The sequence below is a fragment of the Coloeus monedula genome (assembly GCF_965178545.1).
Source record: "Coloeus monedula genome assembly, chromosome: 19".
Classification (NCBI taxonomy): Eukaryota; Metazoa; Chordata; class Aves; order Passeriformes; family Corvidae; genus Coloeus; species Coloeus monedula.
In genome coordinates this window covers 11,473,085-11,494,392 of record NC_138799.1, presented here as the reverse complement: position 1 = coordinate 11,494,392, position 21,308 = coordinate 11,473,085, and the positions used below count along the sequence as shown (strand labels likewise).

The 21,308-nt window shown below is 54.7% G+C and overlaps 1 protein-coding gene across 4 annotated transcripts in view; it reads left to right on the top strand.

Moving 5' to 3' along the window:
* RPTOR (regulatory associated protein of MTOR complex 1) overlaps positions 1 to 21,131 on the top strand; it is a 101,872-nt gene extending 80,741 nt beyond the window's left edge. For 2 of the 4 annotated variants that reach the window (XM_082294126.1, XM_082294124.1), the window contains 11 exons: positions 310 to 415; positions 2,160 to 2,274; positions 2,769 to 2,893; positions 4,094 to 4,198; positions 7,720 to 7,767; positions 12,927 to 13,033; positions 14,712 to 14,839; positions 14,913 to 14,999; positions 16,357 to 16,473; positions 17,283 to 17,412; positions 18,883 to 21,131. In XM_082294126.1, coding sequence (XP_082150252.1) covers positions 310 to 415; positions 2,160 to 2,274; positions 2,769 to 2,893; positions 4,094 to 4,198; positions 7,720 to 7,767; positions 12,927 to 13,033; positions 14,712 to 14,839; positions 14,913 to 14,999; positions 16,357 to 16,473; positions 17,283 to 17,412; positions 18,883 to 18,951 — 1,137 coding nt within the window. In that variant the 3' untranslated portion in view covers positions 18,952 to 21,131. The remainder of the gene's footprint in view (positions 1 to 309; positions 416 to 2,159; positions 2,275 to 2,768; positions 2,894 to 4,093; positions 4,199 to 7,719; positions 7,768 to 12,926; positions 13,034 to 14,711; positions 14,840 to 14,912; positions 15,000 to 16,356; positions 16,474 to 17,282; positions 17,413 to 18,882) is intronic. The other 2 variants (XM_082294127.1, XM_082294125.1) reach the window with 1 other exon arrangement.
* The last annotated feature ends 177 nt before the right edge of the window (positions 21,132 to 21,308 follow it).

Genomic DNA, 21,308 nt, shown 5'->3' with positions numbered 1-21,308 from the left:
CCTGCACATCCCAGGGATCTGGGAATGTAGCTGTGCCCTGCTCGGCCAGCAGCCCTTGATTAGCAAGGAAAGAAAGATTTCAGTGTGTTCTGAGCTGGCTGTACCAGGGCTGTGCTCCCTCTTTGATCTCAGGGTTGCTACGTGATGCTTCTCTGCTGAGGAGAGTTAGGAGAGAAATGTGTGTTGTACCGAGATCAGACCTGCAGTGTTCAGAGGGGACAGGAGCCATGGACACTGTATTAGCACCCAGCTAATTCCTGGAGTTCTGGTGGTCACTGGTTCTGCTTGTGTGGGTTCCTGTCCTGGCAGATCCCGGAGGAGCATGACCTGGAGAGCCAGATCCGCAAGGAGCGGGAGTGGCGCTTCCTGCGCAACGCCCGCGTCAGGAAACAGGCCCAGAAGATCATCCAGAAGGGTGAGTGGTTCCCTTTTCAGGCCACGGAACTGTAAAACCCCAATTAGTGATGATCCCAATTAGTGATGACCCCGTGCAGCCGCTCCCACTGGTGCCTGTTCCCTCCCAGTGCAGGGCAGGCGATGCTGCTGCTGCTGCACGTGTGTCACTGGTGCTCCCCCACCTTTCTGTTCTCAGCTGCTGGGCCTGGTCACCAGCTCAGGTTCTGCTTTTAAAGGGAGGGAAGGTGGAATGCTGCAGGATAAACTCCAGAGCTGCAAGCTCAGGGTTTGATGTGGGACAGACATGGTCATGGCAGACCAGCCCTGGGGCTGCTGGACCTGTCCCCCCAGCTCAGGAGACACCTCAGGGATGTCTCTCACGTTCCCTGCTCTGCTGAGCTCTGTAAATTGTTGTTCACTCCTTATATCCCATTTATTTGGAATATTTGTGTGCGTGGTGTGTGTGCTGCTCCCAGCGTGCCTCGGGTCCGTGCTGCGTCAGTGGGAGCTCCCCAGGAATCCAGGATTGCATCTTTTTAGGGCTCTCTGAGGCAGCTTTGGGCTGGAATTCTCTCAGCACAGGAATTTATTAGAATAAAGTGGAACCTAATGAAGCTTCCTGAGGAATTTGCATTCCTCAATTATCCCTGCCCGTGTGCCCTGAGCAGCAGAGGCTGGGGAGTCACAGTTCCAGGAGCTCCTGGCAGCGTTCCCGGGAGCAGGTCTGGGGATGGGGGCTGCTCCTCCCCAGGGATGCTTTTTGAGGCACACAGAGCTGGAAATCGCAGTGTGCTGAAGGAGAAGTGCCCAGGGCTCAGCCCTGCCATTGGGAGGCTGCTCCTGTGAGTGCAGTGTGGAGCTTCATGCTGGGAAACTGCGGAATATCATCAACCAGAGAAACAGAGAAATGATCCTGGAGCCCAGGAGATGGCCTGGGAGATCTGTTGGAATACAAAGAAGGGGATTTTTCATGCTTGCCTGGAGAAGTTAAATCTCTTTCTAGACAGTGTTCATATTTGGTTGCTTAACCTGAGTGACTAAAATGCCACTATTCATTAAAAAAATAATGAAAATGTGAAATATTAAAAAGAATTAAAATAGACTTACAAGCTTTTAATGAAAATTAGATTCAATGGATGCATACTAAAACAAACTCGAGCTGAATGGATTTCTCCTGGGTTTAGGGGTTTGTGTGATGAATTCAGAGAGTGCCAAAACCCAGCAGTGTCAGGGGTCCCAACACTGTTTGTGAATAGCAAACTCCTTGGAAGACAAGATGGGAAAAGTCTTTACCCATCATTTTAAGGTCTCCGTGGAAAATACATTTTTCATTTGCAAATTAACCTAAAATTTAAGGGAACTGAAATGGAAGGTTAAATAAATAATCCACAAGCTACAGTGAAATGCTGGATTTTAAATTGAAAAAAAAAGGCATTTTCGTATTTTATATTTTGAAGAAATAGTGTTGGTTTTTCCCTCAACACAAACTGGCATTTCCCTGGGTTTGGCTGTGCTTGTTGTCTGTGCTTGCCAGTGTGAAGGGTGGAGGATTTGTCACTGCAGTTCTTGGTTTGTACCTCAGGACCTGAGACAGCTGGGGGGCTTGAGAAGCTCCTGGAAGGAGAGAAGTGCTGGGGGTGTCCTGGTGAGAACTGGGGCAGGATGAGCGGGACGTGACTCGTGGCACTGGGAAGCTGGGGCTGTCCAAGCCCCATCCCTGGGGAACATCCCAGGTGTGAGCTGAGCTCCCTCCTGTCCCGCAGGCATTTCCCGGCTGGATGATCAGATCTTCCTCAACAGGAACCCGGGCGTCCCGTCCGTGGTGAAGTTCCACCCCTTCACCCCCTGCATCGCTGTGGCCGACAAGGACAGCATCTGGTGAGGGCTGGGGACCCTGGGTCACAGCAGGGACAGCCTCTGGTGAGGGCTGGGGACCCTGGGTCACAGCAGGGAGAGCCTCTGGTGAGGGCTGGGGACCCTGGGTCACAGCAGGGACAGCTGGGCCTCTGTCCTGGTTCTCTCAGAAGGTGGAGGTGTTGAAATCCTTCCCTGGGAGGGTGCCCAGAGCAGCTGTGGCTGCCCCTGGATCCCTGGCAGTGTCCAAGGCCAGGCTGGACATTGGGGCTTGGAGCAGCCTGGGACAGTGGGAGGTATCCCTGCCATGGCAGGGGTGGCACTGGATGGGCTTTGAGGTCCTTCCAATCCAAACCATTCCATGATTCCCTGACATGTCATTAATCAAATGATGCCAAACTCCAGAGGAGAAACCCAGGCTGAGCCAATATCCATGAGGTACAGTGGGGTAACGAGTGCCTCTCTTTACAGCTTGCACAGAGAACTGAAAACTCACTTGCTATTTCTTCCTGCCACAGTTTTTGGGACTGGGAGAAAGGGGAAAAGCTGGACTATTTCCACAATGGGAACCCTCGGTACACCCGGATCACAGCCATGGAGTACCTGAATGGCCAGGACTGCTCCCTGCTGCTCACTGCCACAGGTAAAGGACACATTGTCCCACCAGTGGGGCCAGGACGGAGGGGTCTTGGCAGAATTCCAGTCCAGGTGAGCATTCTGGACCTTGTTGTGTCCCCTCCACGGATTGGTCCCAGCCTGACTCTTCCCTCCCTGCCTGGTCTCAGCTCAGGAGGCCATTTCCAGGATCAACTTGCAAATTCTTCCTGGCAGTACTGAAATCTCTCAAGTAGCAGCTGCAAAGACTTTCCAAGGTCTGACCAGTCCAACTCTTGCTGAAGCCCTTCCCAGCTGAGTCTTTGCTTGTCATTGCGAGGTCATGGTCACCTCCTCCTGTGGCACACCTGGAGGAAGGTGATTTTAGTTGGTTCAAGCTGCTGGCCAGAGCTGAAACTGTGCAGCAACCAAAAGACAACTCCAGTTCTGTTCCTTGTGCTGTGTCCACATGGAGCAGGCAGGGCTCAGCTTCAGCACCGAACTTCTCAGGTGGTTCTGAGTTTCTCTCTAGCCCATATCTCACCTGAGCAGCTCTTCAGTTGCATCGAGGGGGTTGCATGAGGAGATCTTGCCCAGTCTTTGGTCTGTAAAGCTGTGAGTCAGATCTGCTGCTCTCCCAAGGAACCATTCCAAACCTGGCACTCAGAGTGTTTTCAACAGCTTCTCCAACTTCCTGCTCAACTGTACAGGTTGGGTGTAATTAAGGGAGGGGGAAGGGCAGCTGAGAGGGCCTTTAGGACATATTTCTTTCAATTTATCGATTCTTAGCACAGAAGTTTCACAGATGGGAAACAAATTGAAAAAAATACACAATGTTCTTGAAAGATTTGCTGCTGATGGGCTGGGCTTCACTGCTGCTGCTTCTGTGGGGCTGTTTCGTGTTGAGTGGGTACTTGTGTGGCTCTCGGCACCAATCGTGAGGAGGACAGAGATGAATCCTGGAGAAAATGAATGTCAGGGAAATGGAGAGACATTGAATGTCAGGTGTTATTCAGGGGAGGAGAAAAGCTCTTCCAGAACAGCTCCAGTAGAACAAAGCTTTAGGTTTCTTGGATGTAAATTAGAGAGGAAAAACAACTCCCAACAAAAAGTGTTCAAAGCGATACCCTGAGTTTTGGGGTCTGTGTGACTTCAGTTCTGCTTCTCCTCTTGTTCCTCGTGCACAAGGAACTGTGGGAGCTGCACCAGCAATGACTTTGCTTTGTGTTCTTTCTCTGTGCTCCCCAAGACGATGGTGCCATCAGAGTGTGGAAGAACTTTGCAGACCTGGAGAAGAACCCAGAGATGGTGACAGCCTGGCAGGGGCTGTCAGACATGCTGCCAACCACACGAGGTGGGTCCCACTGAGGTTTCTGGGGGGGGGAAGGTGAAAATCAGCCTTTGTGCAGCTTTGCATGTGGCACCCGTGACCTCCTTTAGCCCCAGCTCCAGTTTTGGCACTTCTCTTCCCTGTTTATTGTGGGTCAGGAGGTGGCAAAGGAACGTGTGGTCTAAATCTGGCACATGCAGAAGGACAGCACAGTGAGACATTGGCCTGCTTGGAGTGTTAGGAAAACTGGGCAGAAAAGGGTGTAAAAAGGAGCCTTGGCATCCAGCCACACATGGGATGAAGCCAGAAAACCAGTTTGTGTAACCCTGAAATCTGTTTCAGGACATTATGGGAGGTTTTAGGACGTTACAGGAGGTTTTAGGACATTTCAGGAGGTTTAGGATATTAAAGGAGATTTTACAACATTCCAGGAGGTGGATGTTCCATCCTTCCCAGACTCCATCAGGTACTAATGCTCTAATGGCAATTCTCCGTCACTTGAATATTTTTAATCAAGGCTCCAGGTTTTTCTGTGTGTGCTGTGGTTCAATCAGCACTTTGTGGGATTGATGGAGGAAGTGCTGGATGAGGCTGCCTGGCCCATGCTGTGCAGGAGGTCAGATGAGATGACCATCATCATTCATCCTGACCTTAAAAGCTGACAGTTCTCATTTCTGAGCTGATGTGGTTCATCCCAGGAGCCTGACACAGCTCTTTCAGCTATTCATTGGATTTTCCTGGGGCTGCCTTGTGTGTGTTGTTTTTCCCTTAACACTTCCCTGTTTCTCTCAGGGAAGAGGAGCTGTGTTTGAGGCACTCGAGGCTCTGCCTCGCTGAGGGCAGTGCCCAGAGCTGATGAGGAGCTGCTGCAAGTTCAGAGCCTGCTGTGCAAATGGCAGAACCTGCCCTTTCACAGTGGCAGCAGGAGCAGGAGGGGCTGCTGTGAGCAGCTCTGCTCGGGCACAACGTGCCCAGGAGTCGTGACAGGTTGCCCTTTGTGGTGTCATTCTGTAGTTCTGTGCTGACAAACCCCAGCTTTCCTGGCTGCTGGCTGATGTTTCCCATCCTTGGATTCAGGATCTTGTTTTTTGGTGCTGGGAATGCCCCCGGGCTGCCCTGGCCGTGCCTCTGATCCTGGGCAGGGAGGATGCTGACCCTGGAACTCCCTCAGCCCAGTCCCATTGTTCTGCCTTCCCTTCCACGTGCACTGTGCCAGGGCAGAGCCTGTGCTGGTTGTGCCTCGCTCTGGACAGGATTTAACACCCAGAAAGGATTGTCAGGGTCTGACACTGCAGAACAGGCTTAGATGAGAGAGCTCTGAGAGCTGCATGGTTGCACCTGCCAAAACAGGACTGGGGAAACTTTTAAATCTGTTCTCTTTAGGATTGGTTTGTTTTTTTTTTTTCCTTGGCTTTTTCTTTCCCTTATGGACTGAAGCAGTCTGGGGCCCGTTTTCTTTGGTGTCCACCTTCCCAGCAGATTGGGCAGAAGAGAAGGACAGATCTGTTTGTGGAGAGAGAAATAAATGTAGCCACTTCAAAAGAGCTAAGTGGAGCAAGTCCCCGTGGAGATGAGAGTCTTCAGAGTCATCTGCTGCCAAGACCACAGCTGTGGTCCAGCACTGGCTCAGGAAACTGAGGATGCATCTTTGAAGCTGCAGAGCTCAGGAGTTTTACTGGAGTTTGTTTGCTCCCACTATTGATTTCCTTCCCTCTTCTCCCAGCTTTTCCCCTGTGTCACAATGTCACACTCACCTCTGAATTGCTCTTGAGAGCAGCCAGAACATGGCTTTCCTGGGCCATTTTCCCCCTTGGAAAAGGGGAGGGGAAGATGTAACACCTAAATACATCCTTTGGAAGCTTGAAAAGCAGCCCTGGGTTGCCTGAGCGATGGGAGATGGACAGTGGCACACCCAGGGGCTGCCTGAGAGGCCGAGCAGCCCGGGGCAGGCACAGAACTTTCACACATTTCCACTGGGAGGTCAGATCTGGGCTGGCACAGCCGGGTTGGGGCTCAGCTTGGCCCCAGCTCGTTGCTCTGAGGAGCTGACTCGGGGTAGGTGGGTCTGGATTTCGGCACTGGGCCCCCTCTTTGTTCTGTGTGAGGTGTTTTGCTTCTGATCTTGTTTAGAACTGATGCACCAAGAAGAAATTCCCTTGCAATGAGAATCAGTGTGTTGAAAGCAGGATTGGTCCCTGTGTGAGGCGGGGGCTGGGAACCTCCAGCGTGAGAGGTGGAGGGAGCCGAGGGAAAGGCACAACTCCTGAGCCTCCTGGGGTTTCCAGGAGGGGGAAACGCAGCATTTTCTCTCGAGCAGCGTAGGAAGAACATTGTCCTGACGTGCTCTGGAGCTGTGCTTTCGCAGCAGGAGACTTTGGGAATTCAGGCAATTTCCATAGAAAAGGATGTTTGCAGGCTGTGGAGCAGCACAGGGACCGTGGCCTGGTGCGAGCTCTGGCACAGCAGCACGAGCAGATGTGCCACAGCAGTGTGGTGTCTCTGGGACAAGGGAACAGCCACAGCTCTGTGGGCAGAGTGGCTTTGTCCTTGAAAGCAGCACGGTTCTGGAATTTGGGAAAATGCCCAAGTGTGCCCAGCTGGCTCAGGATGACCAAGTGCCAGCTGTTCTCCCCCAGCTCCTGGAGTGTTCCCAGCAGATTCCTGCAGGGTTTTCCTTCTCCAGCCTGTGAAGAGACCCAGGAGATGATTTCTGAAGGGCTTGCCTGGGTCCCTTCTTGAGCACCTGGAGCTCCCTGTGCAGGAGAGGGTGGGCAGGGCCTGGCACAGGGTGCCCAGAGCAGCTGGGGCTGCCCCTGGATCCCTGGCAGTGCCCAAGGCCAGGCTGGACATTGGGGCTTGGAGCAGCCTGGGACAGTGGGAGGTATCCCTGCCATGGCAGGGGTGGCACTGGATGGGCTTTAGGGTCCCTTCCAACCCAAACCTCTCTGGGATTGCATTTCATGATTGTGTGATTCTCCAGGGTGACCTGTGGTGCCTCTCACCCCTTTGCTGCTCTGCTCCCATTGTCTGGGGGTTTCATGGCAAAGCCAGTCCATGTCTGAGGGGAACTCCCCGGTCAGGAGCTCTGTAAAGGGAGCCCCCATGAGCTGTCTGCACTCTGGGGGTGCTGGTTCCCTGTCTGCCCTCCCAGAAACCCTGACCTCCCATGGCAGGAGCCCCCTGCTCCCACGGGTTTGTGCAGATCCCAGGAGCTACTCGCCTTTCCGTCTGTCTCTCCTCGATGTGCTGGAGAGCAGGGCCCAGCTGAGGCAGAGGATGGCTCCTTGTTCCTGCCGAGCTGTCAGCTCTGTGCTGCTGTCAGCCAGCCAGAGCCCGGCTCCACGCACAGGCTGCTGGCTTCCCAGGAATGCTGTGCTGGAGTGGGTGAGGGAGGCCTGTGCTGCTCTGGGTGCTGCTGCTTCTCATTTGTGTTCTTCAATCTGAGAACAATTTTCTTCAATTTTCTAGTCCTTGTTTTAAGCTGGTTTTTGCTCTGGCTGACCACTCACCCTGAGCACCAACCCCTGCTCCCTGTCTCCTCACAGGTCTGGCCCGAAGGGTGTCCATCTATCTGGACAGAAGCAAGCAGGGAGGTGAGTGCTGTTCCTGTTCCCTGCTGGGGGGGTGGGCAGGAGCTCCTTGGCCGCCTCTGGGGGTTGCTTGGGGTTTTGGCGTGGCTGGATGAGTGCTGGGTGCCTGTGGTTCCCAGGAAGCTTCGCTTCCACCTCTGCCATGCCCTGCCTTGTGTCTGTGTCCGGGACAGCCCTGAGGGAGGCAGGGAGGAATCTGTGCTCCCTGAGCAGGCACAGGGATAAGGGATAAGGGAATCTTTATGTCAGCCTCTCTGAGCTCCCTCAGCCACAGGAGGTGTGGGGGGATTTGGGAGTCTCTCTTTTCCATGGAGGTTTCAGAGCACCCCTGGATAGAAGTGTTTGAGATGGGAACCACCATAAAGCTGTTGTGGGTTTGGCTGGGGTTTATTTGGAACACACCTGGGCTGTAAAGGTCCTGTGGAAAGGAGATGCTGAGGAGTCTTGCCCAGGAGCCTCAGAACTGTGGACCCTTGGCAGAGATCAGCCAAAAAGGAAAGAGGAGAAATTTAGGTTGGATCTGTGGAAGAAATCCTTCCCTATGAGGGTGGGCAGGCCCTGGCACAGGGTGCCCAGAGCAGCTGTGGCTGCCCCTGGATCCCTGGCAGTGTCCAAGGCCAGGCTGGACACGGTCTTGGAGCAACCTGGGATAGGGGAAGGTGTCCCTGCCCATGGCAGGGGTGGAATGGGATGAGCTGTGCCCAACCCAAACCCCTCTGGGATTCTGGGACTCTAATAATGTCACAAATTCCACTCTGTCACGTGGAGGGAAGGTGAAGGAAGTCCCCAGCCTTCACCCACAGAGGCTGTGCAGGGTCTGCATGGCTCTGGATCCTGACCCCCTTTCCCAAGGGAGCAGGTGGTTGATGTGTCAGGGCATCCCGGGGGTCCATCCGAGGTGCTCGTGGTGACATCGTCACCTCAGGATGTGCCTCAATTATTGATATTTGCTGCCTGATCGGAGCTGGCTGTGTCTGTATTGATTAATCACCCCGGCTCTTGGCGGGGGCTGATTCAGAGCTCGTTAGTGGAGTTCAGCAAATCTCTGCAGCTGTGGGAGCTGGGGCAGGACCGAGCAGAGCTGATGTGTGGCTGGCTCCGAAATCCCCCAGCAAAGGCTAAAATTAGCAGGACTTGGCTGCAGGGAATCTCCCGCTCAGTGAGCCGGGCAGGGAGCAGTTTGAGGGAACGCCGGAGCCGGATCGATGCCGCTGCTGCCAGGCCATGGCAGCCCCGGCTCACGGGCAGGGCAGCTCGATAAAAGCCTTCTCCAGCTGCATCTGGTGGCACAGGCAGCACAAGCATTCCCCCTTCTCTCTGAGGAGCTGTAAAAATGTATGGAATTAGTGCTCTCCTGACAGCAAAGTACCTCAGCAATGGTTAGATATTGCCCTGCCCCTGGAAGTGTCCCAGGCCAGGTTGGATGGGGCCTGGAGCAGGGGGACAGCTCCAACCTGCACCAGGAGCTGGTCAAGGGATCAGACTCAGGCTCATCCTGGAGACCAAGGGGCAGAGGGAATGGCAGGGAAGCTTCCCACATCTCCCAGGAGTCCACATCGTGCCTTTCAGGAGTGGGGATTTCGGGGGGAGCGACGCAGTTCTGGGCAGATTATTTTATGGCAATAAAATCATGGGAGAAATCGCAGCTCCAGGGGTTTGTGTTCTTTTAATTGAATTCCCAGCATCCCAGCTCCTGCTGTCCCTCACTGTGGAGTCCTTGGCAGGAGGAGGGTGACACTTTTTGAGAGGATGTTGTAGAAATTAATGATGAGTGAGGTCATCCAACCCTCCCACTGCTTCCTGGAAATTAAAGCAGGGATGTGCTTCACTGCTCAACCAGGAGGGCCCCTGATTAAAAAATGATCAGTCAGAACCCAGGATGCTTTTATACTTTGTTCCATGTAGGTATTCCTGATTCCACTGAAATGCCAAGGACAGAGCGGCCACGTTCCCGTGACGTTACAGGGGAGCGCAGCTGCTTTCACCACATTAGTACTGGAATTTATCCATGGAACTGTCCCATCCAGGCAAATATCTCTGGCTCAGGGGCAGTCCTGGGGGAACAGCCATGGGAAGTTCCACCTTCAGGAACAGCTGTTGGTGTGTGTAAACTCAGCCATACACAACTGCCAGTGCTGTCTTTAAAAGACTCAGAAACAAACAAAAAACCCCAAACCAAGAAAGAACAACATCTCCACCACAGACATTTAAAAATTCCTTTCCCTGAGCTGTGGAAGATTTGTTGCTCATTATCTAAGAACATAATATTCCTGTGGGGAAGATTGTGCTCGTAGCTCTTGATGCATTGCAGCAGTGCAGGGCTGGTTTCTGCAGCTCGTGGGTGCTGGGAGCACCAGGATTCCACCAGTGGCCTGTGTCAGGGGCTGCGACAGCACTGGCCCTGTTTGGTCCTGTAAGGAGGTGTGAGGGTGCCAGCTCAGAGCCAGCTCCGGGGCTGTGCAGGTGCTCAGAGCAGCACCTGTGGGCAGGAGAGGCTGAGGAGCAGCTCAGGTGCCAAGCCCAGGAGCCAAGGCCCGGTGGGTGGGCTGCAGGCTCAGTTGTAACATCCTGGAGTAGGACCTCTGTTAATTAAAAAGGAAATGATCATTAGTATTCAATCCCACGTTTGCTCCTCATCCCAAAATACTATGAATTGAGCATGGAAACATGAGCCAATCCTGTATCATCTCTGCCATGCAAACCTTTGCTTGTACATAGAAATAGTTCAGCTATTTCTGTCTTGTTCCATACTGTGAGTGCCAGCTCTGGATGGAACATTTCACAGTCGGAGGAAGCTTTCCTTCCCCTCACACACTTCCAAGTGACTGACATTTATGTACAAGGGCTTTTCTTCTCTTCAGACAGGTTGGAGTTCTGGTTCAGCGTTCCCAGTTGTGTTCCCTTTTTGGTCAGGGCATGACTGGGGTGCAGCGGGAGCAGAGCCCCAGCCCAGGGCTCAGCACGGGCACCTCTGCAGCCTCCAGGCAGATCCTTGCTTTGGGATGATCCTGCTCCTCTCTCTTCCAGGGAGCAGCAGTTATCACTGAGCTGGACTATTTAGGTTTTAATAAGAAAGGCAGGAGGTGCAGGATCTCAAGCCACACCATACCCAGCATCATCCCTGGAAGTGTCCAGGGCCACATTGGGGTAGTGGAAGGTGTCCCTGCCCATGGCAGGGGTGGAATGAGATGACCTTTAAGGTCCCTCCCAACCCAAACCATTCCACGATTCCATGACCATCTCCCTCCTTTCTCTCCAGCCTGGTTGGGGGTGAACCCATGTCCTTTCCATCTGCTTGTCTCTCATGGGAATCTCTGTGCAATCCCTCTGGAGCCTCTCCCCTCAATGAGACTTTCCCTGCCCTTCTAGATGGCATTGCTGAATATCCTGTGACAGACGTGGCACACCAAGAGAGGCACCAAAAATGCCACCTCTGTCCCCAAACTTCCCTTCCCTGTCCCCCTGCACAGAGCAGCCCCTGGAACCGCAGCCGGGCAGGATTTGGTGCTGATCAGACAGAAACCTTGTCTTCAAACTGGGGAATGTTCCTGGGAAATTGGGAGCTTTGGATCTGCCTCGGAGCTCTTTGCCTGTTGAGCTCCATCAGGGGTGGTAATGGCCAGATCCATCCCAGCTGCCGGGTTTCTCCTGTCACATGGGCCATAAACAGATGACAAATGCAAACACTTGAGTGATGTTTATCATCTCCATCACTGCCAGCTTGCTTGCCTGGGCTCTCCAGCCCTGCGAGCTGCCAGGCAATCTGAAGGAACAATCCATTTGCCTAAAGACAAAGATCCAAGCTCCCAGATCAGCCCAGAGTCCCAAATTTCCTGCGGTGAGGTGAGGGACTGTCAAACGACAGCAACCTCCTCCATGGATGTGGCAAGATCAGGAGTCGGCTCAGATGTGATGCTTAGGAAGGGGAGAGGGGCAGAATGTTTTCTCTGAAGCTGTGCAAAACAAGGTCATTCTGTCGTGCTGGAGGAGAACTCGGTGTTGTAGACATGTCTGCTGCTTCCTTTGTGCTTTGTAACCATGGATGTTCTGGTACAAGGTACTTGTGGCACTTTGGTGACAAAAGAGCATATTGGGGCAGGCTTAAATTTCCTGCTGGGGATAATTCCTGGCAGTAAATCCAGACAAATGCACGTTTTTACCTTGTGGACAAGCACGTTGTGGAGTGGAGACACGGGGATGGTGCTGAAGGCACTGAGTGCTCGGGGCAGGAGCTGCAGTCCTGATGCATTGCAGAGGGTTCTGACTCCAGTTGTGTGGTTATGAAACACTGCTCAGCACCAGAGACTCGCTTTGGCACAGAGGAGAGGGTGGACAACTGCTCTGGGAGGCAGGGATGCTGCTGTTGAGGCAGGAATTCTGCTCTGAGAAGCAGGAATGCTGCAAGGAAAGGCAGGGATGCTGCTGCTGCCTCTGCCCTGCTCGAGGGGCTGGAAACAGACACCAAGCCTGGAGTTCTTCTCTGGTTCCCTCCTGTGGTGCTCCCGGAGTTTTTTGTTTGTGTTTTTAATGCAGCGTGGATGGGATGCTGTCCTGGACTTCCCCTGGAGATTGATCTGTGCCCTCAGGGATGAGGAGCAAAAGCTCCTTGTGAGGGTGTTTGAGCTGTTGTCATTGCAGGGTGTCCCCCTCCTTACCAGTCTGTGCAGCAAACTGGTTTGTGCTCCCACCAGCTGTTAAATTCACTCTACTGCAGCCCTGATTTGGCTGTTCCTTTTTCAGGAACTTCTCCCACATCTTTCTGACAGAACAAGGAGTCAGTCCAGGAGCTCTCAGGTCGTGCTGTGTGAGGTGGCACCAGCTGAGTCTCTGCGATCAGCATTTGATGTTCTCCTGAGTGCTGGGCACTGTGCTGGCCCCTGGCAGCCCCAGCAGTTCCTGGAAGTTGTGCTCCCCTCCCACAGGGAGCGGCCGTGCTCGGCTTCTCTCAGCGCTCACTCAGACCAGGGGGCAGAGGCAGTTTGGACTCCAGTCTGGGAGCAGCTGATTCAGTCCCGTCTGGAGGATGTGTGGGGTGTCTGTGTGTGTAATTTACATTTGCTCTGACGGTGTCTGGAACACGAGGTCAGGAGAGCTGATGCTCCAAGGAGTGCAGCTCTGCCCGTGCTGGTGCTGATTTGCATCCCTGCCTTGTTGTGTCTCAGGAGCAGGGATGGTGGTGGACTGGGAACAAGAAACCGGGCTCCTGATGACCTCGGGAGACGTGAGGATAATCCGGATCTGGGACACGGATCGGGAAATGAAAGTACAGGTAACACCTGCGTGCTTGTCCCAGCACCTTCTCCCTCCCGGAGCACCTCCCATGGGCCCAGTGCCCCAGAGCGCCTGAGCCTGCACTGTGAGGAGCTGCCAGGTCCTGGAGCTCCTGCTGCCCTGCCCCCCCTGCCCCCTCCCCCAGGGCCACGTTCCAAGATCAGTAAAACCACGCAGATACTCAGGGAGCATGTCAGGGCTCTCCTGGAAGCTGCTGTGCTGTTCTGGGTGGGCAGCAATGCTCGGGGAAGGTGAGGCTGTGCAGTCCAGAAGCGGGCACTGGGATGCAGAGGCGGGCACTGGGATGCAGGTTGGATTTCACATTAGCATGGAACTGAAATAGTGTAAAAGCCTGTGGAAGCACACACAGCTTTCTGTGCCCTGTAACGGGGAAAAGGCCCTGCCAGAGTTCGTGTCAGCCACAGTCACACGGAAGTTTCTCAGAAATTCCAAGGAGAAGCAGCTGGGCGGTGAGACTGGAGGCACCATGCTGGAATTAAAAGGAAGTGGAGTTTTCAAAGCTTCTTGAAATTAATTACCCTTGGATGAACATTAATTGCGACACTTTGACCCTGCGATGCAGGATAATTAAGCCTCTGTTCATCTTAATTACTTTCACATATTATTTTTTCTATGCAAATTAGGGAGCAGCAAAATTGAGGAGGTGAAAATCTTTTAAATGATGATGATTAATGATTGCACCGAAAGTATCTAAAAACATGTTGTTTCTTTTTTTAATTGCAAAGATTGGGTGTTGAAATTCAAGTGATTGGAACTTCCTGACTCAGTAACTGGGAAAGTGAGAATCAGCACAAAGAGCAGGAATAATCGAGGCGGATAAAGGTGCTTCCCTCCTTGAACTACAAAATCCCACACCTCTGGAAGCACTCGGGCTGGAGCTGGAGGAGCAAGTGCTTCATTTGCACTTCTGCTGAGTGTTGCTGCTTCAAAGGAGGAGCTGGGGGTGGGCAGAGGCTGGAGCAGCCCCAGGCCTGGTGCCTCTCCCGGCTCAGCCCAGGCTGGAGCAGCTCCAGAGGTGAATCTGCACAGAGGCACAAACAGCACTGAAGTGTGGAATGAGCTCCTGCAGCTCCGGCGGGGCTCCTGCACACGGGCCTGGGCTGTGGAAGGTGTTCCCATGGCAGGGGGTGGAATGAGAGGAGCTTTAAGGTCCCTCCCAACCCAAACCGCTTCCATGATTCCAGGATTGTCATTTCTGCTTTTGCAGAGCTGCTCAGCTTTTTTTACTAGTTTTAATTTAAAGTGTTTTTCCTCCAACAGGCACAGGGATTATTCTGAGCAATTCTTTTGCCTCCAGAAGCAAAAAAGGGGAAGTGGCAGCATGGGTGCCCGGCGTGTTCCCAGCACAGCTGTCCCTGCAGCTCCAGCTGCCTTTTTCCATGTCACTTCCCCAACACACGCCATGTCTGGCGTCACTAATGAGATATGCTGCATGTCCCTGTCATCCATGCCACAGCAGGGACGGGAGGGGGCACAGCACTGCCTGGCTTCTCTGGGGCTGTGCCGGGCCTGCAGAACTGCCAGGGGCCAAAGGGTCACTGGTGGGGCTCGGGGGCACCAGAGCTGCCTCACGCTGCTGGGTGTGAGGATGGGGATGAGGACCTTGGCTTAGGGCCCCGCAGCCACGCCGTGGTGTCTGTGTGCTCTCTCGGCAGGACATTCCCACAGGGGCTGACAGCTGTGTCACCAGCCTGTCCTGTGACTCCCACCGCTCCCTGATCGTGGCGGGGCTGGGGGACGGCTCCATCCGCGTGTTCGACAGGAGGATGGCCCTCAGTGAATGGTAATGCCCGTCCTGCCCGGGCTCGGGGGCCTCCTGTGTCCTCCTCACCTCACACGTGTCCCTCTGTCCCCAGCCGAGTGATGACCTACCGAGAGCACACGGCCTGGGTGGTGAAGGCCTACCTGCAGAAGCACCCCGAGGGCAACATCATGAGTGTCAGGTACACGGGATTGCGCTCCTGAGATGTTCTCCCTTACCCACAGTTTGGTTTTCCCTTTAAATCCTGTCCCTGGTATTCCAGTAGCTGAGAGGGCAAAGCTCCTGAGTTTGACATTTGCTTCAGTAATTAACTCCTGCTCCAAACTTGGTGGAGAGGAGGCAAAAAGGGATGTGGAGCTTTCCTTGGGAGGCCGTTGGTGTGGTTTGGGAGTAAACAAGGTGCTGGAATCACAAGGTGTGTGGGGAGGAGGGGAGGGAAGCAGGAGCTGGGTATAGAATATCTTGTGGTGGGGGGCCTTTACTGCCAACGTCTCTGTGGGGTCATTTGGGAGAGAACAAGAGGAGGAAGGTGGATGGTGCCTCTATCGGGCGCGTTCCTGGGCAGGATTCCTGTGCAATTCCCTAAATCCATTCCTGCTGCCTGGTAAATACTGCAGCCAGAGCAGCAGGAATGGATTTGGCCATTAAGGAACAGCAGACCAGAATTTATTGTCACAAAGCCACCATTTGCACACAAAGAGCCTCTTTTTCTTGATTAGAAAATGGAAACAAAACATAATTTTCTGGGATTCAGAACATTCCTGAGGTGGGGGATGGGCCAGCAAAAATGTATTAAGATTTTCAGAAAGGGGATTATGTGATGCAGCCGCCAGATTTGTCAAGCTCCCATATTGGAGTTTTTAATCTTCCTCTCCATAAGCTCCTCCAGCAGCTCCAGGGTCAGGTCCCTGTGCCCAGGGCTGAGGTCCCCTCTCCTCAGAGCCCTTCCAGCCTGGGAGCTGCTCCCGGGGCTGCAGAGCTGTGAGGGAATGTTGGGCTTCAAAAGGCAGGTCTGGGCTCTTCCCAGAGGAGCTCAGGTTGTGGAGCTGGGACACCTCACTTCCAGTTCCTCCCAGTTCCCTCTGCTTCAGCTGACAGCAAAATCCAAGGGAAACAAATGTTAGGGCAGAGTGAGATCCTGGTGTCCAGACGCTTGGAGTAAAGGATGGCACCAGCACATCCCCTCTGCCTGGAGGTTTCTAAGGCAATTTCCTGCTGTGCAAAGCACAGGAATTCGGGGCTGGCACGGAGCTGGGTGTATTGGGTGTGACAGGACAGGGAGGACACACTCAGCGATGGGCTGGGAGCGACAGAGGCGGTGAGGGATCAGCAGTGTGGGATCCATCCTGAGCTGCTATTCCAGCACAGAACGTGCTGCGGATGGGATCAAATCACGGCACCAGCGGGAACTCGGCCCTGTGCGTTCCCTGTCCCAGTGCCCTGTGGAGGTGGTTGGCTCATGGGCAGCCCTGTGGCTCCACTTCCTGGGTTTGGGATCGGGCTGGGCACAGCCTGACCCCGTGGCACTGTGTTGGCAGCGTCAACGGCGACGTGCGGTTCTTCGACCCGCGCATGCCCGAGTCCATGAAGGTGCTGCAGATCGTCAAGGGGCTCACGGCCCTCGACATCCACCCCCAGGCCAACCTCTTTGCATGGTAAGTGCTGCTGCCATTCCTGCAGCCCCAGCACAGGGAGCTGCTGGAGGGAGTCCAGAGGAGGCACCAGGGTGATCAGAGGGACGGAGCAGGGCCTGGAGTGCCAGGACAAGGGGGAATGGCTTCCCAGTGCCAGAGGGCAGGGTTAGATGGGGTACTGGGGAGAAATTCTTCCCTGAGAGGGTGGGGAAGCCCTGGCACAGGGTGCCCAGAGGAGCTGTGACTGCCCCTGGATCCGTGGCAATGTCCAAGACCAGGTTGGGCAAGGCTTGGAGCCACCTGGGATAGGAGAAGGTGTCCCTGCCCATGGCAGGGGGTGGAACAAGGTGGGCTTTAAGGTCTCTCTCAACCCCAACCATTCCATGATTCCATGATCCCTGGAGAGGATGGTTTGTCTCCAAAGGCATCATTCATGGGGTGGTGTTGACTTTACTGTTTTTAACCTCACCACAATAGTGCAGCTTCTTTCCCATGTTTGCTGCTCAGGAACTTTATCCCTTTACCCATCACAGAAACCCTGGATGCCCCTGTTCAGTGTCTGTATTTCTGGGCTCTGAGTGAGGACCAGAAGCTGCTCCACAGCCCCATGGCCTGGAGCCTGTTGGGGATGCCCTGGGTGTGTTTGGGCATCAGCTCTCCGTGTTTTCCTGACCACAGGTCACTGTGGTTCTGGCCACCACTTAATGGTCTCCTGCTTAGAGGAGTGGCCGCACTCTGGTCTGGCACACAGCTCAGCCGGGGGCTGCAGCAGCAGTGCTGTCCCCTCCCAGCATTGCCAGTGACTCCGTGTTCTGTCCCTTCCCTTCCAGTGGCTCCATGAACCAGTTCACTGCGATCTACAACGGGAACGGGGAGCTGATCAACAACATCAAGTACTACGATGGGTTCATGGGACAGAGAGTGGGAGCCATCAGCTGCCTGGCCTTCCATCCTCACTGGGTCTGTATCCCTGCTGGCATTTGGGGTTGGCATGTCCCAGTGTCCCTGTGGGAGGAGGGGATGGCACAGAGACACCCCCAGTGGGAAGGGGAGCTGCCCCAGCCCGGTGCTCAGAGCCGACCCCCAGCCCAGCTCCAGACAAGCACACTGGTGGTGCCACTGGTGCTGCTGGTCTGTGGGGGACACCTGCAGCTGCACAGGGCTCTGACACCTGAGCCCTTCCAGCTGAGGAGCAGTTCCCATCCCAGCTCTGCAGCCTGGCTCAGCTCGGACTCCTTGGCCACAGGAATTGTCTGAGGTGACAGGAGAAATGCAGGATCACACTCCCAAATTCCATGTGCTCGTTTATTCCCTGCCTGGGCTCTGCAGCCGTGTCTCACTGGGGCTGCTCTCACACTGCCTTACGTAAAGCTGGTGCTGTGCAGGGGAAAGCTGCATGTCAGGAAAGCAGGAGAGCTGCAGAAATTAAAGGATTGAGCTGATAAAGGCTGGAATGAGGCAGAACAAAAGGAGATTTTGGAGTATTCACAGCTCTGCAGTAGTTATAGAGAGAATCTGGTTGCTGCTCAGGGAGGAGGGAGGTCCCATCTGCCTGGTGGACTTTGCTCACCCAGGGAGGAGAATAAATGGAGGAGCTGGAAAACCTGAGAAAACAATGAATGGATGGGAAAACAGGAGGGAGTTGCAAGAGTTATTTTAGAAACCTGCAGATCAGCTCACAAATATTTAATATGTAATAGGAAGAGCAGTTTGCTCTTTAAACACGCAAAGCAAAGCCGTGTCCGGCCGGGCCAGGTCCCCTCACTGCAGGAAATGCTCATTTTCAGCCCAGGCATCAGCTCCTAACGAGCAGATTTGCAGTCATTTAGAGAAATTATGTTGGCAGTTGGCAACTAATAGTGCCCATAATTTTTCCCTGTGTCTGAAATGGGCCCATAACTCCTGCCGAGCTGTGGAGCAGCTGGGTGTCCCTGCTGGAATGTCACTGCTACCTGTGCCTGTCACTGCTCCACACCTGGACCTGGAGTCGGGCACAGGAGCAGCAGCTGAGGGAGCTGGGAAGGGGCTGGAGCCCCAGGAGCGGCTGAGGGAGCTGGGAAAGGGGCTGAGCCTGGAGCAAAGGAGGCTCAGGGGGGACCTTGTGGCTCTGCACAAGCCCCTGACAGGAGGGGGCAGCCGGGGGGGTCGGGCTCTGCTCCCAGGGAACAGGGACAGGAGGAGAGGGAACGGCCTCAGGCTGGGCCAGGGGAGGCTCAGGGTGGACAGCAGCAGGAATTTGTCAATGGAAAGGGTGCTCAGGCCTTGGAACTGTCCAGGGAGGCTTGGAGTGCCCATCCCTGGAGGTGTCCGAGGAGTAACCGGACTGGCAGGGTGGGGATCGGTCACAGGTTGGCCTCGGTGGCCTCAGGGGGCTTTCCCAGGCGGGGTGACGCTGTGACTGTGCCTGTTTGTCCCTGTGCTCTCCCGCAGCCCCACCTGGCCGTCGGCAGCAATGACTTCTACATCTCGGTGTACTCGGTGGAGAAGAGGATCAGATGACGGCGCCCGGCGCGGCCAGAGCGGCTCCAGGGCAGGGCCTCCCTGTACATAGAGAAATCATCGACTTGAATGTTTCGTGTTGGCTGCTGCTGCACCCCATAACTTGAACATTTGTTCTTCTGACTTAGCTACTGATGGGTTTGACAAGGGGAAGAGACAATCTCCTGGTTTTGTTTTGTTTTCCAGCTATATCCTCTAAAAGCTACAGAAAAGGAACATTTATTTTTGTTTCCAGTGGTTGGTTTCTCTGTCAGAAACACGGCTCCTGAGCTTGGAAGGACTTGGATGAGGCAATGCCCTTGAAAAGGGTCTTGTTTTAGTCTTTGTTCCTTGTTTTGCTGGAGTGTGGGTTCTTCAAGGACTATCAGGACTCACCTACAGCTCCACGGGACCCTCTAGCTGCTGCCAACCCTGTGCCAAACCCAATTCCTGGGACAGGGCAGTGCGACCCGAGCATGGGATGTACCTGCTCCTGCTCTGCTGAGCAGGGCCGGGGAGGCAGGGAAGTGTCTCCTCTGCATGAACCTCCTCCTCCTCCCTCCCTGCAGCGTCCTCTCCACTGGAAGCAAGGACAGACGGGACCTGGTGGCCTGGGCAGGCAGGGATCCTGCAGGAAGGGGCTCAGGGAGATGACAAGAGCAGGGCAGGATGTCCCACTCCATAAAGCTGCATGTGAGGAAGACAAGGGAAGGAAGAGAACGAAGATCTCCAACGTCCCAACGAGCCTGGAGCAAGTCACTGGTGTCACCACGTTCCAGCCAAGCCCACAGCGCTGGTGGGGAGCTGGGGGCACCTCAAGCACTGCCCCTCCTGCTGCCAATGTCCCTGTGCCACACGGAACTCCCCACCCACGCCTGGGCCCTGGGAGCTCTGCCCAGCCAGAGGCGGGCTCTGTGTGCTCCCCACAGCTGCTGTGCGCGAGGTGAGGGCCGGAATCTGGGCACTTGGAGCTGCAGACGCCGTGTGCCACAGCTGTGGCTCATCTGCCCCTTTGGAACCAGGCACGGAAGCACCCGGGTACAGAGAATCACCCAGGAGGAGGAAGGCAGCAGGTCACTGTCCCGGCAAAGCCTGCTCCATCTTCCGCACCCTCCACGTCGGAATAATGAATGTTTTGTCCCTTGGGATCCGTGCTGGGTCTGGAGACGGGTGTGGGAAGGGAGAGCACAGCTGAAGGACAGGTCCCCTCCCAGAGGTGCAGCCAGGGGCAGAACTCGCTCTGCGCAGAACTCACTGCGAGGGCCCGGAATTGCCGCTGATGCTTCCAGCCAGTCCCACGGGATCTGCGGGCTCCCAGCAAACTGCCAGCCGTGCTGAAGGGAATGTGGTGAGGGAAGGGGTCAGAACCCTGCTGGCCCTGTGCTGACGGCGGCCGCACCTCTGCCCACGGAGCGTCCGGCCCGTCGCTGCTGCTGCTGCCCCTGGTCACCGTGTCCGTGCGTGCTGAGGCACCCGGGCCACGCCGGGCAGGGGCCCCGTGGCCACCCCAAGGTGCCACAGGCATGTCGAGACTCTGGCTTGGCAGAGAGTCCCCAAACCACGGCGGTGGAGCCGATATCGGGTCCCCCCAAGCACCGTCCCTGTCAGGGAGGCTGAGGGCCACGTCACAGGATAATGAATCAAAGGCTTTAAACTTAAAAACTACCTAAAAATCCACTTCTAAGTTACCCAAAGTTAATTATGGTCTAACAGAGCTGTGCCTCTTCCCGACCCGCTCCCGGGCTGTCCGCGAGGGTGGGGCCAGCGTTTGGGATCTCACGTAACCCGTTAACATTCACAGCTTCGAAAACAATGGATTTTTAACTCGTATCAGTGCGTTTGTGAAAGGAACAGGACATACCTGGCGAGAGGGGAAGGGGCATGGTGGGAGCCGCTGCTCCTGCCCGGCTGCTCCGCCAGGCTCCGGTGCAGCCCCGCGTCCAGGACGTGGGATTTTAAGGAATTGGGGCTGTTGGGCTTTTACCTGAGCGTGTGTGGGCTGTGCTTCCACAGGTCTGATGCAGAGATTCAATCATGGAATCACAGAGTTTAACCAAGGATCTGGAGAGCGTCCTACCTTAAAAGTTCACTTATCTCTATTTATTTTACAAAAATAAAGTTTAAAAAATATATAAAAACCCCCACACGATTGTAATGTGAGAGTAAAATGATTACAGACAAATAAATGGTTAATAAAAAATAAATGCAGAAACACTTCCTGGTGTGAGGATCGTTTTGTGGGGCCGGGGCAGCTGTGGCCCCGGAAGGAGCCAGGTGGGATTTGGGGTGCTGGGCTCTGGGAGTGGTCAGTGTCCCCGGGAAGAGGCCGGTCCCAGGGGGAGGTGTTGGGGACAGATGCGTGCCCCAGCCCCGGTGGC